This window comes from Vicia villosa, linkage group LG1 (assembly GCF_029867415.1).
Source record: "Vicia villosa cultivar HV-30 ecotype Madison, WI linkage group LG1, Vvil1.0, whole genome shotgun sequence".
Lineage (NCBI taxonomy): Eukaryota > Viridiplantae > Streptophyta > Magnoliopsida > Fabales > Fabaceae > Vicia > Vicia villosa.
This window is the reverse complement of record NC_081180.1, coordinates 37,153,670-37,171,852: the sequence shown is the minus strand read 5'-3', so window position 1 is coordinate 37,171,852 and position 18,183 is coordinate 37,153,670. Positions and strand designations below refer to the sequence as shown.

The following is an 18,183-nucleotide window of genomic DNA, read 5'->3' as shown; positions in this document are numbered from 1 at the left end:
GATGCAAGGCTTGATAAATTTTTGATAATATGTTGTTGGTGTGAAGTATCTATCGTCTTTTGTCGATGATTAATCTTTGCTAGAAAACCCTGATGAGCACCTTACACTTAGTATCTTGTTTTTGTCGATGACTTATCTTTATCAGGAAACCTTGATTGGCCACCTTACTAGTATCTATTGTTTTTGTCGATGACTAATCTTTATTGGCACCCCCTAATTGTCTACCTTACTAGTATCGATCGTTTTTGTCGATGACTTGTTTTTATCGGAAAATTTTGATTGACTACCTTACTAGTATTTATCGTTTTTTGTCGATGATTAATCTTTGCTAGAAAACCCTGATGAGCACCTTACTAGTATCTTGTTTTTGTCGATGACTAATCTTTATCGAAAAACCTTGATTGGCCACCTTACTAGTATCTATTGTTTTTGTCGATGGCTAATATTTATAGGCACCCCCTAATTGTCTACCTTACTAGTATCTATCGTTTTTGTCGATGACTCTTCTTTATCGGGAAATTTTGATTGACTACCTTTACTAGTATCTATCGTCTTTTGTCGATGACTATTTTTTGTCGAAAAATCATGATTGACGGACTTTAGTAAGGTCCTTTAAGTAAGACAAAGAACATTTATATCATATCATGTGATTTTAATGAGGGGACTTGTATTACATGGCTAAAATAATTTAAGCACTTAATGTTGATTAATCTTGTGTAAAGTGAAAGTTGAAGGTAAATCTTCAAAGTTAAACTTTCCAACATTCAATGATTGAGTTGTGGTGCCTCTTTGAAACACTATTGAGTCTATAAAAAAAAGACAAAAATGATTTTTTTTATTATGTTTATGACATGTGTCAACCATTGCACTCACTTGTCACTTCATCATTCGAGTTGCTACACTTTGGAGCTATATGGCGTGACTACTACATACATATTACTCTTAGGATCCAAACAAAAGTAATTTTTAGGATTTTTATTATGAAGGTGATGTTTAATCTTTTAGCTCATAAACTGAACTATCTACTTTAAAACTACAATTTTGTTATATATGTTGATGAAAGAGAAAGATGAAGTTCATTAGTATCTGAAAATATTACAAAGTAGATAGTTTGTATGTTCATGTTTTGAATCACACTGAATTTGACAAAATTACGATAATACTGCAAATGTTACGTTCTAGATAATTTGTATGTTCATGTTTTGAATTATAGTGAATTTGACAAAATTACTATAGGATTGAAAATGTTAGTAACATGTTGATATTATTAATTATAAGTATGAGTCTTCCCTTTGAAAATAATGTATGGTACAAGTTGTAAGTTGTATGAGTGTAGTGGATTAATAATCCAAAACTTGTGCTCTATCTTGTCGTCCCATACAAGTTTTGTGTCCAAGTAGTAGTTATGTGGTAGGCATCAACAGGTCTTAATCAGTGGCAAATGTTAATTTGTTGTTACTTGATCAATGATGATATTAAAATTGTGCTGATTTTGGATGTATATATAAGATGTCACTTCTAACTTATAACTTATAACTTGTAATACATGGTAATGAGAATGTAGATATACAATCTAGTGAGATAAATATGTATGTGTTTAACTTCCATGATATATATATATATATATATATATATATATATATATATATATATATATATATATATATATATATATATATATATATATATATATATATATATATATATATATATATATATATATATATATATATATATATATATATATATATATATATATATATATATATATATATTCATCAAAAGATTAAATATTTAATTATATAGCTAAAATTTAATCCTATCTTCTTTTAAAAAATATTCTTATTTGATGCATCTCATATATATATATATATATATATATATATATATATATATATATATATATATATATATATATATATATATATATATATATATATATATATATATATATATATATATATATATATATATATATATATATATATATATGGGATAGGATCAAATGACACCAAGGTGTCAAAGTTTAATTTGACACCAAAATCTCAATCGTTAAAAGAATTGATCAAACGGTGATACTAAATAAAATAAAATAATAATAAAAATACATATAGCATATTTTTCTCCTAAAAAATAGGCCATTTAGTACCACCGTTTGATCAATTCTTTTAACGGTTGAGATTTGGTGTCAAATTAAACTTTGACACCTTGGTGTCATTTGATCTTATCCCTATATATATATATATATATATATATATATATATATATATATATATATATATATATATATATATATATATATATATATATATATATATATATATATTATTCAAAATATATCGGTAAATAAATCCAATGACATACTCATACAAGTAAGAGAAAATTGCATTCATGTCTCTTCTAGATTAGAAGATTATAATATTAGGCTTTCTACTTAAAGGACCTAGGATTAATAAGGTCTGTATTATAATAGTTAGAAATAGGGTTATATTTACAACCACTAATCACTATTGAATCATCCTACTATTAAATCAATTGAATCATCCTACTATTAAATCTATTAATTGAGTAAGAAATCCACTATTACAGGTGATTAATTGGCAAAGTCTAATATAAATAACATTTTCTTAAATTTTGATCACATTTTCTTTACCTTTACATTATTTTAGTTACAAACAAATAAATTTTTATCTTTGACTTAAAAACATACAAATACATTGAATAGTTGAAGTAAACATCAAGTTCAAATAGAGACAATAATAATAAAAAATCTTGATATTATAATAAGATTCTATCTAAAAAGCTCTATAAAAATGACGCAGTTGCGGGGGACTTGAGTCGTTTTGATTCAACATATAACAATAATTTATGTTTTCTAAGCATTTTGCTCATATCTTACTTAAATATAAATTTCTTGTTTTATTGTTCATTTGCTTCTAACCCTCTTTGTATATACGAATAGAGATTGGCCCGTACATAATTTCTTATTCCATCACATGTTTGTCTCTTTAAGTCAAGTCTGTTTTTATGTTTCCATTTCATTTCTTCATAATTTTATGTCTTTGTCAGTTCAGGTTGGGTGAGTCTTTTGTTTGTTTTTATTAAAGTCAGTTGGGTCAAACACCTAGTTATTGAGTCATTTTTTGTTGTTGTTTGTCTTGAATTAATTCTGTGTGTTTTGGTTTGTTGTGTCAGTTTCTTTCTTCTTAATTTTTGACTAAAAAGGGGGAAAAATATTATTGTGTCTAGTCTCTAAATTGAGAAATTCAACAATTTAAGGGGGAGTGAGTCTTGAGTCTGTTTTTGTTTTTGCTTTTGCTTTTGCTGCTGCTACCACTTCTGTTTAGGTTGTGTTTGCACAATATCGTGTTAGATGTTCTAACATCCTGTTTGTTTATGGTTGTGTCTTGTGCTTTAAGTTATGTGATTCACATAGAAAGCTCACATGATATATTAGAACCGTGTCTGAGGGGGAGTATCTCCTATCTTATTCCTCATGTACACTGTGTTGAAGGGGAGTATTACTTATCTTCTTCCTCATGTACAAAGTTTACATGTTTAGCATGTAGCTTGTGTTTGTGTAACTGCGTTTGAATTGACATATATTTGTGCATTTTGATCTTTGGTTGTTTTAGCCTAAATTTGGTAAAGGGGGGATTGTTAGCTCCATGATTTTGGGATTGATAGAATTTTGCTAAAACATGATGCTTAAAAGATGTTAAGCAAGATGCCATAACATCTTATGCTCTTGATACAACTGAGTATGAGCTTACACTAAAAATCAGATGTCCAGACTGATGTCGTGACATTCTGAACCAGAAGATCAGCACAAGCTGTTTGGAATCTTGACAAATTTGATTTGTTTTAAATTTATACTATGATATTTCTTTTGGATATATCATAGTGATTTACGCATGTCAAGAAGATTAAATCTAGAAAAAAGGAATCAAATCCCCACCAAAATTAAAGTTTTTAAAATTAGATGATTGAGACAACATTTATTTTCAAGATTAAAAAAGATTTCTCTGCAGATTTATTGCAACTCTCAGCTTGTGGATCACGTAAAGTATTTCGAAGTCCATGAACTGTTGAAGACTATTTAAAGAGATCTTTAGACCTAATGTAACTAACTCACACAATTATAAAATTAGAGGAAGGTTAGAAAGCTTAGGTTTTGAGAGTCTCTTGTGTTTCAAGTCTCCCACGTATCTTTTGATACTGTGTGGTAGACAGTTTGTTGCTTGATTGTTTGTCAAGTTGTTTGTTCTCACTCTTAAGCTTTTAAGCATTGAGTTGAATATTGTTATTGGTTGAAGTTTTTAAGTAAAACTAAGTATTTTGTATTTGAAGTGTAATCTTCTAAAATTGGGTTATTCTTGATACAGTCATTGGGATTGGACCTGTTAGATATCACTGAGGTGATTTAGGAAGAGGGCTGGCGATTTCCCACTTCTAGATGTCAATTTCTAAGCAGAAGTTGTAATGGGTACTGATTAGGCGGGAAGTTGTAAATTGAGACTATCTAGCTTTGAACTAATACCGCTGATAGTAGATTTCCTTCCTGACTTGGTAGCCCCCAGATTAGATGTTGTTGCACTGAACTAGGTTAACATTTTTATGTGTTATTTATCATTCTGCAATTTTAATTATGTATCAATTTCAATCTGATGTGTTTGGTCTATTTCCTGATGTCGTAACATTGTCTTGACATCATGTGAGACAGTTGTGTTAACATATGTGTTGTAAAAATAAATCCAATATGTCACTCTTAATTTACCCATATATTTTTTCCTTTTCATTTGTGATTAATTTATATTGTTGTTCAAAGTAAAATTTTACTATATTTATTATAATTTTTTTTATAATAAACATAATATAAATATATTAATTATATTTATCAAAAATATTCTTAAAATAATTAAAATTCAATAAAAAATAAAAGCATTTCTTAATCTAGTTTATATTATTTTAGTTACAAACAAACCAATTTTCATATTTTACTTAAAAACATATAATGAATAATTGGGAGTAAATATCAAGTTCTTGTACTGAGGTCTAAAAAGACTCTATCACTGATCATGTGTATTCTGATATCTTATAGATATTGGAAGAGTTTTCATAATATTTATTTATTTTGTACTTAGGTTCTCCTAAATTTCTAAAAAAAAATAAAAATACATATTTAACTCAAATAATACAAAGAAGCATTCCTCTATTTTTTTTCTGAAATATTTATATAAGAGATAAAAAGAGTGTCATATAAAAAAATCTAAAGGATATAGAACAAATATTTAGCTTTGTTTAATAAAATAGTATTTTGCTTGTCAAAAATACCTCTAGATGAGTACAATTTCTCCGAAAATAAAATTGAATAAAAAAACAAAACAAAATAGAAAACGGATAGAAAAGAAAGATTATAGTATTATAGAAGTTTCCATAGTTATGGTACAACTTGACTTTATATTAATAATATGTATACTGTTTTTTGAGATGAAGATTGTATTCACTTGACATAATAAGAGTTCATATATGGATAGTATTCTTCTATTTGCATAATGTGAATGAGAAGGTTCCTCTTAGGGAAAAAGAAAACACACAAATGTGGTTCATGTTATCTTAGAGAAGACGTGGAGAATTGGCCACGTCCATTTTTTTCTATTTGGCTTTCTTAACAAGACAAATACTATATAAGTGTGGGGGCATATGTGCTTTGTATTTTGTGAATTATTTGTCAAGATCATTATGGTATCATATTTCTTCAATTTCATTCTAGATAGAGAAATAATAATTTAATCATTAATTATCTTACAATTTAAAAATCGCAATTAATTATGTTTATTTCGATTAGGTTCATTCTGCACACAAAAAATAAGATGAGACGAGCATAATTAAATATTTGAATTTAAAATTTTAAATCGTTTTAAAAAAGTGAGAATAGATTGAGAAAAAAATGCGGTTTTATGTTTTTAAAGACTAAAATTTATAAAAAATCATTTGTTAAATAATATTCGTATTTACAAAAATTTGTATGAAAAACGAAACAGATATGTTTTGTCTAACTTAAAAAATAAATATAGGTAAATGTACCTGTCCGATGCGCCGGACTAGTTCAGCCACCCTTATGCTTAAATAGGTAGGACTTAAAATCACTTGGATAAAAAGTCCTTAAGACTTAAAATCACTTAATATTAAGTGATTTATAAAAAGCCATTCCTTATGAAGTTGTCTTTGTCACCACTCACAATGTGTCTATTCATTAGCATGGTCGAGATTCCATTTGATATGAAAAGAAATTCTATTGGGCCTACTATGAATTTATTCAAATTTTGCAATAGTGTATTATATGTTTTTGACCAAAAAAATCATTTTTATTCTTATACATACTAGTAACAAACCTGTGCATACGCACGGGTTCTGGTCTGATACGCGCATTTATTTACATAATATATTTATTTTAAATAGAATATTTAAAATGAAAAAATATTTAGATCAATAATAAATTTTTCGTATATCAAAATATTTAAATCAATAATAATTTTTTTCCTCTTATATCATTCTTGGATCATTAATGTTTGAATCATAAATATCATCTTTCTTATATATAAACATGTAGACAAGAATATATTTTTTCCCGTATTCAAATATTATTTATGTTTAGGTATTATTTACAAAAATATTTGGATAAATTGTAAATTTTTGTATATAAAAATATTTAGATCAATAATAGATTTTTTCTCATATACCATTTTTGAATAAATTTTATATGGATCTAAATACCATTTTTTGTATATAAAAATATTTAGATCAATAATAATTTTTTTCCATATACAAATATTATTTTTGTTTAGGTATCATTTATAAAAATATTTGAATGAATAGTAAATTTATGTATAAAAAAATATCTAGATCAATAATAGATTTTTTCCCGTATATCATTTTTGAATAAATTTTTTTTGGATCATAAATTCCATTTTTCGTATATAAAAATATTTAGATCAATAATAAATTTTTCCCGTATTTAAATATTATTTATGTCCAGTATCATTTACAAAAATATCTGAATCAATAGTAAATTTTTTTATATAAAAATATTTAAATCAATAATAGACTTTTTCCCGTATACCATTTTTTAATTAAATTTTTTGGATCATAAGTACCATTTTTCATATAGAAAAATATTTAGATTAATAAAAAAAAATTCCCGTAGACAAATATTATTTATGTTTAGGTATCGTTTACTAAAATATCTGAATCAATAGTAAATTTTTTGTATATAAAAATATTTAGATCATTAATAGATTTTTTCCCGTATACCATTTTTGAATTAAATTTTTTTGGATCATAAATACTATTTTTTATATAGAAAAATATTTAGGTCAATTATAGATTTTTTCCCGTATACAATATTATTTATGTTTAGGTATCGTTTATAAATATATCTGGATCAATAGTAAATTTTTGTATATAAAAATATTTAGATCATTAATAGATTTTTTCCCGTATACCATTTTTGAATTAAATTTTTTTGGATCATAAATACTATTTTTCATATAGAAAAATATTTAGGTCAATTATAGATTTTTTCCCGTATACAATATTATTTATATTTAGGTATCGTTTATAAATATATCTGGATCAATAGTAAATTTTTGTATATAAAAATATTTAGATCATTAATAGATTTTTTCCCGTATACCATTTTTGAATTAAATTTTTTTGGATCATAAATACTATTTTTCATATAGAAAAATATTTAGGTCAATTATAGATTTTTTCCCGTATACAATATTATTTATGTTTAGGTATCGTTTATAAATATATCTGGATCAATAGTAAATGTTCGTATATAAAAATATTTAGATCAATAATAAATTCTTTCCCGCATATCATTTTTGAATTAAACTTTTTGGGATCATAAATACCATTTTTCATATAGAAAAATATTTAGATCAATTATAGATTTTTCCCGTATACAAATATTATTTATGTTTAGGTAATGTTTACAAAAATATCTATATAAATAGTAAATTTTCGTATATAAAAATATTTAGATCAATAATAGATTTTTTTTCCCGTATACCATTTTTGAATAAAATTTTTTGGAGCATAAATATCATTTTCCGTATATAAAAATATTTAGATCAATAATAAATTTTTTCCGTATACAAATATTATTTTTGTTTAGATATCATTTATAAAAATATTTGAGTGAATAGTAAATTGTCGGATAAAAAATATTTAGATCAATAATAGATTTTTTCCTGTATACCATTTTTGAATAAATTTTTTTTTAATCATAAAAAATATTTTTCTTATATAAAAATATTTAGATCAATAATAGATTTTTCTGATACAAATATTATTTATGTTTAGGTATCATTTACAAAAATATCTGAATGCATAGTAAATTTTTGTATACAAAAATATTTAGATCAATAATAATTTTTTCCCTTATATTATTTTTTATTAAAATTTTGTGGATCATAAATACCATTTTTTTTAAAAAATAAATGGAGTATAGAGAGATTAAGGTAAAAAACTAAAAAGGTGAAGAGAGAGAAAGAATGGTGAAAATAAGTTATAATATAGTTGAATAAAATATTAAGATATAATGGACAATTGTGTGGATAGACCAAAAAACCAACAATTTTCATTTTATGCAACACAACCATTCACACCAAAACACCTCAAAATCATTTGTTTTTAAATAAGAGAAATGCTAAGCTTACATATAAAAGCTACACTACACCGTATGTTTCTACGGTTTGACTTGTTTTTGATTTTTTTTAATAATTATTTTCATGCATAAATTTTTGTGTCATAACAAAATTGTTAGGATAAAGCTAAGGTGTATATACGGTGTAATTGAATTTGGTGTAAGCATAGCACATCTCTTTAAATAATATTCTTTTTGCTTTAGGTTTTGTGTTAATGCTTACCATGCTTTGAAAAAAGCTATGGTGTAAATACAGTGTAGGAAAATTGAATGTAAGCAGCATGCCTCATATAAAAAATATAAGTAATACACATAATAGTAGACCAAATCAAAACATTTAAAATGTATGAAATAGCGTTTGAAATATAAGTTATAAGCTAAAACGCTATTTGAAATAGTGTTTGGAAAATAAATTATAAGCTAGTAAAATAAGTTATAAACTATTGATGAGAAGACCGTTACTAAACAGGTCTAAATTGTCATATGTGCTTATAAACTATAAACTCTAAGCTTATAACTGATAATTGAGACTGATAACGGATAAGTTAATTGAAGTGTTTGGTAAAATTATCGGTTCAATTAATTTATAAATGTAAAATGATATAAAAGATATTTAATACATAATTATTTAATTTAAAATTAAAATGAATTATAAAGGATAAAAATGAGTTTACGCTAAAATAATAAGAATAAAAAAAGAAGAAAAAATGATAAATTATAATAGCGATTGAAACATAAATTATAAGCTTGTAAAATAAAATATAAACTAGTGATGAAAAAATCGTTACTAAACAGGTCTAAATTGTCATATGAGTTTATAAATTATAAACTATAAGACATAAGCTCAAAATGTGCAAAGTCATTATAAATATGATTTTTTTAATGAATTGTTCTATCACTAGAGTTATAGACACCAATGAGATTTGAATCTACAACATAGAAAAAAGAACAGTTTTAGATATCAAACCCTCACTACTAAATCAAACTCTGGAGATTGTTTAAATATGATTTGACAATTTATTTATAAGTGGGGATAGTTCTTATTTTGCAAATCAGTTGTGTCTTATTGAATTATAACCAATATAAAAAATTAATATTATATTGAAATTTCATCTAACCACTTTGCTAATCACCACTTTGTTTTCAACATTATAAAGTGTTTGAGAAGAAATCTTTGCTTCATCAATAGAAGATATAAAGTCCTCAATCTCAGTTGAAGAATGTGTCATTGATTGTCCCAATCTCGTAATGTAATTTGTTTGCTTGAGATTGTAGTTTTGTCGTATTGTATTTTGAGTTGACGTGTCAATGGAGGGTAGTAGAAATGTTATTGTTGGATTGGATTTGGTGTGAATGGTTGTGTTGCATAAAATGAAAATTGATGTTGAGGTGTTTGAAAGTTATAAGGGTTGTCTTTGAAGGCGTGTTGGGCAGATTACCGTACAGGGCTAAAAAATCAACATGATTAAATTTGGGCTAAATACGACTTCATAAATATTTGTCAGGGTTAAAGAGTGGTAAAAAGACTCATAATTGTTTTGGCTCAATTAAACCATGCAAAACTTATAAAGAGTGGTAAAAGGACTCATAATTGTTTTGGCTCAATTAAACCATGCAAAACTTACACAGTACCTCTGAAAATTTAAGAACGTTTTGTGTAGGATATGTGTGTGAGTATGAATTAGAAGAGTTGGCGTATGATGTTTGTTTTTTAAAAATAAGGGTTAAAGTGTTGGTGTTGTTGTTGGGTATTTTGCAAGTGTTGGTATTGTGTATCAAAGAACTATTGGTGTGTTCTTTTGTAATTAAGTTGTGTTAGGATATATGTGTTTATTGATGGTTGGGTGTGTTGGAAGTATGAAGAAGAAGAAAATTGTTCACGTGGGTCAACTAGTAATCTATTTTAGGAAAGATATGTAGTTGGAATTGATTTATATCAAGTCATGTATTCATTGCTTATTTTACATTTGGTGGAAATGATATAGACATTCAAGACATAATTGTGGCGATTCTTCCATTGACGACACACCTATCTATTAAAGTCTTTCTAATTGGGGATATTTCCACTAATCGATCATAATACTTTTTATGCCAAACTAGAGTTTAAATTTTTCGGCTTGATGTATTTCTACAATGTGGAAATATTTAAAGAGTTTGTTGAACTCTAAGGGATCGGATTTTGTGGATTGACATCTTATAGACCAAGATAAGGTCTCCAAATATATTGGTATATAAGATTAAGTTGGCAGTGTACTAATAATAATTTAAATAAATTAAATGAGCAACAATTTACTTTAGAAGAAATACATCATTTTACTTTAATTTATCGATAAACTGACGATATGCTATGATACAATGACTAGGGAATTTTTAATAATCATATCATGTGCGAACCATCTAAAACAAATAAAAATGTTACAAAATTAAGAAATAAATTTTTCACGAACAAATATGTTTAATATCCTTTTTGGTTACGTATGTTAACTTCAGGGCTCACTTTAGTCTATTAACTCAAAAAAAGTTCAAAATGGTTCATTAACTATTCAAAACATATCATGTTAGTCCTTTTCGTCTAATTTAACGACTAATTAAGCGACAAATTTCTAAAATTTTCCTCACTAATTAGACGGAAAGAATAAACATGGTACATTTTAAAGAGTTAAAGGACTAAATGAAACTTTTTTAAGTTAAGGGATCAAAACGAACTCCGAGGTTAACATATGGGATCAAAAAGGATATTAAGCCAAATATATATAATTTATTAGTCCTAGAGCTTGCATTCTCAACATCCTCACTATTCTAGCAAGAAGGTGCATCCAATCAATATATGCGCATTTTTTAATGTGGCCTTACACATGCCTATGTGAAGATGTGCTAAACACAAGGAGCCCTAACTATAATTACCTATTTTATCTGCATGTTTTGAGAGAAAGGTAATCTACTAATATGTATAATGTTTCTAAAACTATTTGGAAATACAAATAGACACATAATAAGCATTATGTAAATTTCAGTTTTTTTTTCTTCCCTAAAAGAAGCTTAGTCTAATATAAGATTTATGAGCATTGATTTAAGTCAATATAGTTGAATACATTAATCCTTCCTATGTTTATCCTCTAAGGGGAACCTCTGTTTTTATCCATTTTATGAAGTATTCAACTCTGATAATCAAGAATTTCAGTTGGTCGTGAGCAAGGCGAAAGGTCCCCAAAATATCCCCGCCCATTGGTAAAAAGGCCAAGGCATTGATACTGAAGGGACAATCTCGGTTGGCGCATGGTGTAGATTGGCATGTTTATGGCATTTGTCACATCTTTTGATGAAAGCTACAATGTCCTTCATTAAAGATGGCCATTAATACCCTACTTTTAACAGCTTATGGGTCAAGACTCGCCCACCAATATGACTATCGCAATCCCATGATGCACATACTTTAGTTAATACTAGTACAGTCACTTGTTCCCCAACCATCTCAACATGGTAGTGGACTTTCCTATTTTGTAGAGATTTCTAGATATAAGGGCATACTTATCTGCACGCTTGCAAATTTGCATTGTTTCTAGATCACCTTTCATCAATGTTCCTGATTGCATATAGTGAATTATGGGTTCCATCCAACCGCCAGTTAGGGTAACATCAAAATAATTCGCATCTTCTGCTTCAGCTTCCATGCTTTGGATAGCAGCTCTGAAGTTATATTCTCTAGGCACATGTTTAACATGTTCTATTTCAAACCTTTTAAAATGTTTGGACAAATCATTTATCTGATTTGAGTATCTGACTAATTGGGTCTCCTTTGCCTGGTACTGATTGGAAACTTGTCTATCCACTAGTTGAGAGTCGTTTTTGGCTTGTATGTTCAACGTGCCTACTTCTAAGGCGAGTGTCGTGCCAACAATAAGGGCATCATATTCTGCTTGTTTGTTGCTAGCCTTAAATTAAAACTTCTATGAAGGTTTGATCAATAAGTCCTCTGGTCATTCTAGCATGGTCCCTATGTCGGTTCCTTTGACGTTATAGGCTTCGTCTATTGAGAGAATCTGGGAGGGGGACACCTTCTCACCAATGGGCATGTTAAACTCAACCAGAAAATCCAAGACCAGTGATTTGATGTTTCCTCTAGGAATTTGTTGAATGTCATATTCAAATGATTCAACTGCCTAAGATACTATTCTTCCTGCTAGGTATGGATTCTTCAAAACTTGGCGTACAAGATAGCCTATCTTCACTAATATTTGATGTCCTTGTAAATAAGGCCTAAGCTTTCTTGCGGCCACCACCACTATCAATTCGAGCTTTTCTATCTTTTGATAGCAGACCTTTGCGCCTCTGAACATTTTGCTTACGAAATAGACATGTCATTCTAACTTTTTTTGCTTCCTGAACAAGTATTGAGCTTAATGCATGGTCAACGATAGACAAGTAGAGCTATAATAGAGTACCTTCTATTAAGCGTGTCAAAATGGGAGGTGACACTAAGAAATACTTAAGCTTAGAGAAGACATGCTCGCATTCATCGGTCCACTGAAACCTTTCCTTCATCTTGAACATAGTGAAGAAATGGAAAGTCTTGTCACATGCACGTGAAAGAAAACAAGAAAGAACACCCAAGCTCCAGGTTAATTGTTGAACCTCCTTGACAATTTCGGGGATTACCATGTCTATGATGGATTGACATTTATCTAGATTTGTCTCAATGCCTCTCTTGGTGAGATGGAAACCCAAGACATTTCCAACTTGTACGTTGAATGAACACTTGGCTGGATTAAGGCGCATGTTGTAATCCCTAATTGATCTTAGGATATCTTCTAAGTTGGTTGTGTGGCTTCCCCCTTCTGACCTCTTCACAATCATTTTATCAATGTAAACTTACAGTTTGTGTCCTATATGCTTTGCGAACACCGCGTCCATGAGTTATTGGTAGGTGGCGTCAATTTTCTTGAGTCTAAAAGGCATGATGTTGTAGTAATAATAAATGTGATTTGACATGAACTTCGTTTTATTAAGGATGGGATAAGGATCTTTGGGACATGCAACATTTGATCGGTGAAGTCAACACAAATTTTCCATTTGTTCAATGCCTTCCTTACCAAGACCATATTAGCCAGTTGCGAAGGGTATTAAATCTGCGTTTTAAAACGGGTGCTTGTCAGCTTCTGGACTTCCTTTTCAATGGTTGTTCTCTTTTCTTCGCTAACCTTGCGTTTTCTATGAGACACCGGCTTAACTGAGGAATCTATGGTGAGACAATGACAAATCACTCTTGTGTCTATGTCATGCATAACTAAGGGAGCTCGGGCGAATAGGTCAACCTTCCTTCTGAGCAAAGCCATCAAATACTCCTCCTCATATTCAGACAACGAGGTGCCCATCTGGACCTCCTTTTGATCTCCAGTTAGGGTAAGCCTTTCACTTTATGCTTCCAAGCTTAGGTTTCATCTTTTCCTATTGGAGTCTTCCATTTCAGGTAGAAGGATTGCAGCCAAGGGGCTCCCTTACTACCTCTATGCAATTTAGGTAGAACTTTTAGGAAACTTCCTGGTCTCTCTTGATCGTGCACATGCCCCATTAGGTAGTGGATATTTTAAGCTTAGGTGGCGTGTGGACAGGGCCTTCCCCAACAGGTTGAGGGAGGGTCTCCATAGGATCACATTGTAAGGGGACGTGGCATCTGCTACGAGGTATTTTACTTATATGGTCCTAGTGCTCTCCTCTGAGCCAACTCTAGTCTCAAGGGCGATGTAGCCCTTGACATATACTTGTTTTCCTGACAGACTAATAAGGTGTCCCTAGAAAGATCCAATATTGTGGGGGTTTATCTCAATACCTAGGAAGGTAGTCCATAACTGAATATTCGCGGAGCTGCTAGGATCGATTAACATCGTTTTATGCCCCAATCAGCATGTTGAGTCGTGATGACCATATGGTCATTATTATGGGGGGGGGGGGGGGTACGCTACAACTTCCTCTGGCGAGAAGGTGATTTTAGTCTCCCAATCTGCAAAGATACTATGGGTTTTTTAGGGGCGTAATGTTTGCTTCTAACACCTACCAAATGTATCTTCTCTAGGAGGAACTAGATTCTTCCCCTTCGGAGAAACCTACAGCGATGGTCTTAGTGGTCTTCTCGAAACTTTGCTTGAGCATCTTCGTGGAAAAATGGAGACAGCAACTCATGAGAGGATGATGTGTGTAGCCTAGGTCAATTTTACAATGCCCTAGGTTGTGTGTCAATTGTACTGGATAAAAGTACAATGAGGGTGACAACCCCTTTTGAGCAAGGGTTATCAGAGGCATTAAGGTTTGTTAAGAATTAGAGCTAATCCACACAATGGAGTGAGAAGCTTTGTATAAGTGATTTTTCTGTGATAGGGATTGGTCCTCACAATGTACCATGGTACTGATGTATTTATAGCAGCTCCCTAGGAGTCTTGAATCAGGTGAGTCAAATCTTCCTAGAAGATAGCAACCTTCACAAGAGTGGGTGGTTGGTACCAAGAAGTTTATATGATATAGTTAAGCCCCCACGACTTTCCAAATATTGACTGTTGACCCAATACATGCACCCCCCACGAGCACACATTATGGACAGAAAAATGGAAAGTCATGCAATGAATCTAGACAAGAGGTGATCAAACCAGATGAAGAATGCTCGAACTAATATAGAGACGACTCGGAAAAGGCAAAGTGTACGCCTACTGCTCGCGCCCCAAAGTCCCTCTTAATTACTTGACTACATAATTAAATAAATAATAAAATACATATTTAATAAATAAGTAAATAAAACGGGAAAGGAGGGTATGTAATTCCCCTATGGGCTGGTGCACTCTTTATTGTAGAGTCACCAATACCAGTGGCAGTCCTACGTAATCTTTGCCTTACCATCTAACTTTGATAAATTAACTTATATCATGTAAAGTGAAATATAGAATTATGCCTATAATTTAACTACATGCAATCCAAATCGGTCAAAAAGATACCTATGATTTCTCATTAACCTCGACAATTTTTCTTTGTAACATTATTCACAGTTAAGAAACAAAATACCGACAAATTGGTCGGTGTAATTGAGGGGTTAAACAAAAACATTACTACATTAACCAACATGAAAAATGATAACACATCCCATAAATTTTCATTGTGTGGTCCTCTCCAAATTGATTGTTTGATACCACTTTACTTCTTATCATACACACATTATGATTCTTCTCTTTATCCTACGCACCCTTTCCACTACTATGTCATCATGTAGAGACAAATTCCACACTCACACACACACACAACCATTTCATCATTCTCACTCATCCTCTAAACTTTGAACCATAATTCCAAATCTAACCAATATCCACCATGTCATCAAGTGCAACAATTTGGAGCTATGAAGAAGAAAAAGCATTTGAGAATGCCATAGCCATGCATTGGATTGAAAAACAAGATTCTAAAGAACAAGAATGGGAAAAGATTGCTTCATGTGTCCCTAACAAAAGCATGGAGGAAGTGAAACAACATTATCAAGTGTTGGTAGATGATGTTAGTGCAATTGAGGCAGGTCATGTTTCATTTCCAAATTATGCTAATGAATTATTAGAAAGTAGTTCAAATAAAGATTCTTCTAAGTCCACCACAAGTTTGGATAAGAGATCAAGTTGTAATTTTGGTAGTGGGTTTTCTGGTTTGGGACATGACTCCTCCACCCACCATAGTAGTGGGAAAGGTGGACTGTCAAGGTCTTCATCTTCATCAGAACAAGAAAGGAGAAAAGGAATTCCATGGACAGAAGAAGAGCATAGGTACTTTCTAATTACATCTTCATCTTTGAATTTGTCTGTCTTTTTATATATTATTCATCTGTTTTTCACTCTGTTAGTCTGTCTATCTGTTTGTCTGTCTATCTGTCTACATAAATATATTTCAGTAGAAGTTAGATGAACTAAGTTTCAACAAAAATTCAATTGGATTAAAGGTTTTGGATTTGTTTTTTCAGGCTATTTTTACTAGGTCTAGACAAATTTGGAAAAGGAGACTGGAGGAGTATTTCAAGGAACTTTGTGATATCAAGGACACCAACACAAGTGGCAAGTCATGCACAAAAGTATTTCATAAGGTTGAACTCAATGAATAGAGATAGAAGAAGGTCGAGTATTCATGATATTACTAGTGTTAACAATGGAGATGTAGCTAGTAATCATCAAGCACCAATAACTGGCCAACATGGTAACACAATTCCTTCAAATACAATGGGTTTAGGACAATCAATGAAGCATAGAGTTCATCCTCATCATCCTGGTGGTGGTTTAGGAATGTATGGAGCACCAGTTGGACATCCTGTTGTTGCTCCTCCTGCTCATATGGCTTCTGCAGTTGGGACTCCGGTTATGCTTCCTCATCATCCTCATCATCATCCACCTTATGTTGTTCCTCTAGCTTACCCTATGGCACCTCCACCAATGCACCAATAACAACTCTTTCTTTTCTTCTTCTTTTATGGAAATAAAGTTTATGCGAGTTGGATTTCGAGAATTCATTAGGTCAGATAAAGTCTGACAGAGATACTTACATAATATATGCCGATTAAGTTTTTACATCGGCAACAGAATTTGAACTCGGAAGTTTATGAAGTTTGTGTTAATCTTTCATGACTTAACCAATCTACATTGGTTAAAATCCTCTTTATTTTATTTGTTAGTTTAGTGAGGATTTAAAGAAAAGTCCTCTTATGTGAAAAGTTAAGTTTATGTTAAATAAATTCTGCTCTTGCTAATTTACTCAAGAATTTGAGGAATTCAATAATGGTGGTGAGTATGTAGACTATGTTTTAGTTGGTTTAGTAAATTTCCTTATTAGGTGGAGGGGTCATGGTGTATATGTACATAGATATGATTATAATAAATAGGAGTACCAATGAATTGAAGTAAATAAACTTCTCTTTGTTGCCAAGATTATTGTGTCATGTCATTTTATTTGATGAATAGAAATATCATTACTTTTCATGTCTCTAGATTGATGAGACTCAAAACTAATTAATGTTGATTTCCTATTTGCAATATGTCTAGTCATTGTTGTCGATGAGTGCCTTTATAAAAGTTGTGGAAACAAACTTGTTATTTTCCTTAAGCATCAAATCCAATTAAAAGCATGTACCTGAAGTTATTATAGGTGCCTTGTTATTTATAGAAAATCAAGACTTAAAACAAATTCTTGAAAAAAGGCATCATTAGATCCGTCAATAACACGAAAAATCTTATGATTAATAAGTAGAATCTATCATCATAATGTAAAAGTTGCCTTTTCAAAATTACAATTTATCGTCATGATTTCAAGGCTACTTTTCAACAAAAACAATGAACAAGCCTGTAAATTCAATAAAATACATTAAATTTAGTAGGCATAAAAATTTACTCAAAGTGGCATATTTTCATTGAAAGTACTCAAATTCAAGTTGAAACAAACATAATACGTAGTTCTTT

General features: G+C 30.0%; 1 protein-coding gene across 1 annotated transcript; it reads left to right on the top strand.

Moving 5' to 3' along the window:
* Positions 1-15,882: 15,882 nt before the first annotated feature.
* On the top strand, positions 15,883-17,477 carry LOC131634217 (transcription factor MYBS1). The gene is made up of 2 exons (XM_058904871.1): positions 15,883-16,506; positions 16,701-17,477. Exons 1-2 carry the CDS (start codon positions 16,067-16,069, stop codon positions 17,173-17,175), a joined length of 915 nt encoding a protein of 304 aa, XP_058760854.1. The 5' UTR covers positions 15,883-16,066; the 3' UTR covers positions 17,176-17,477.
* The last annotated feature ends 706 nt before the right edge of the window (positions 17,478-18,183 follow it).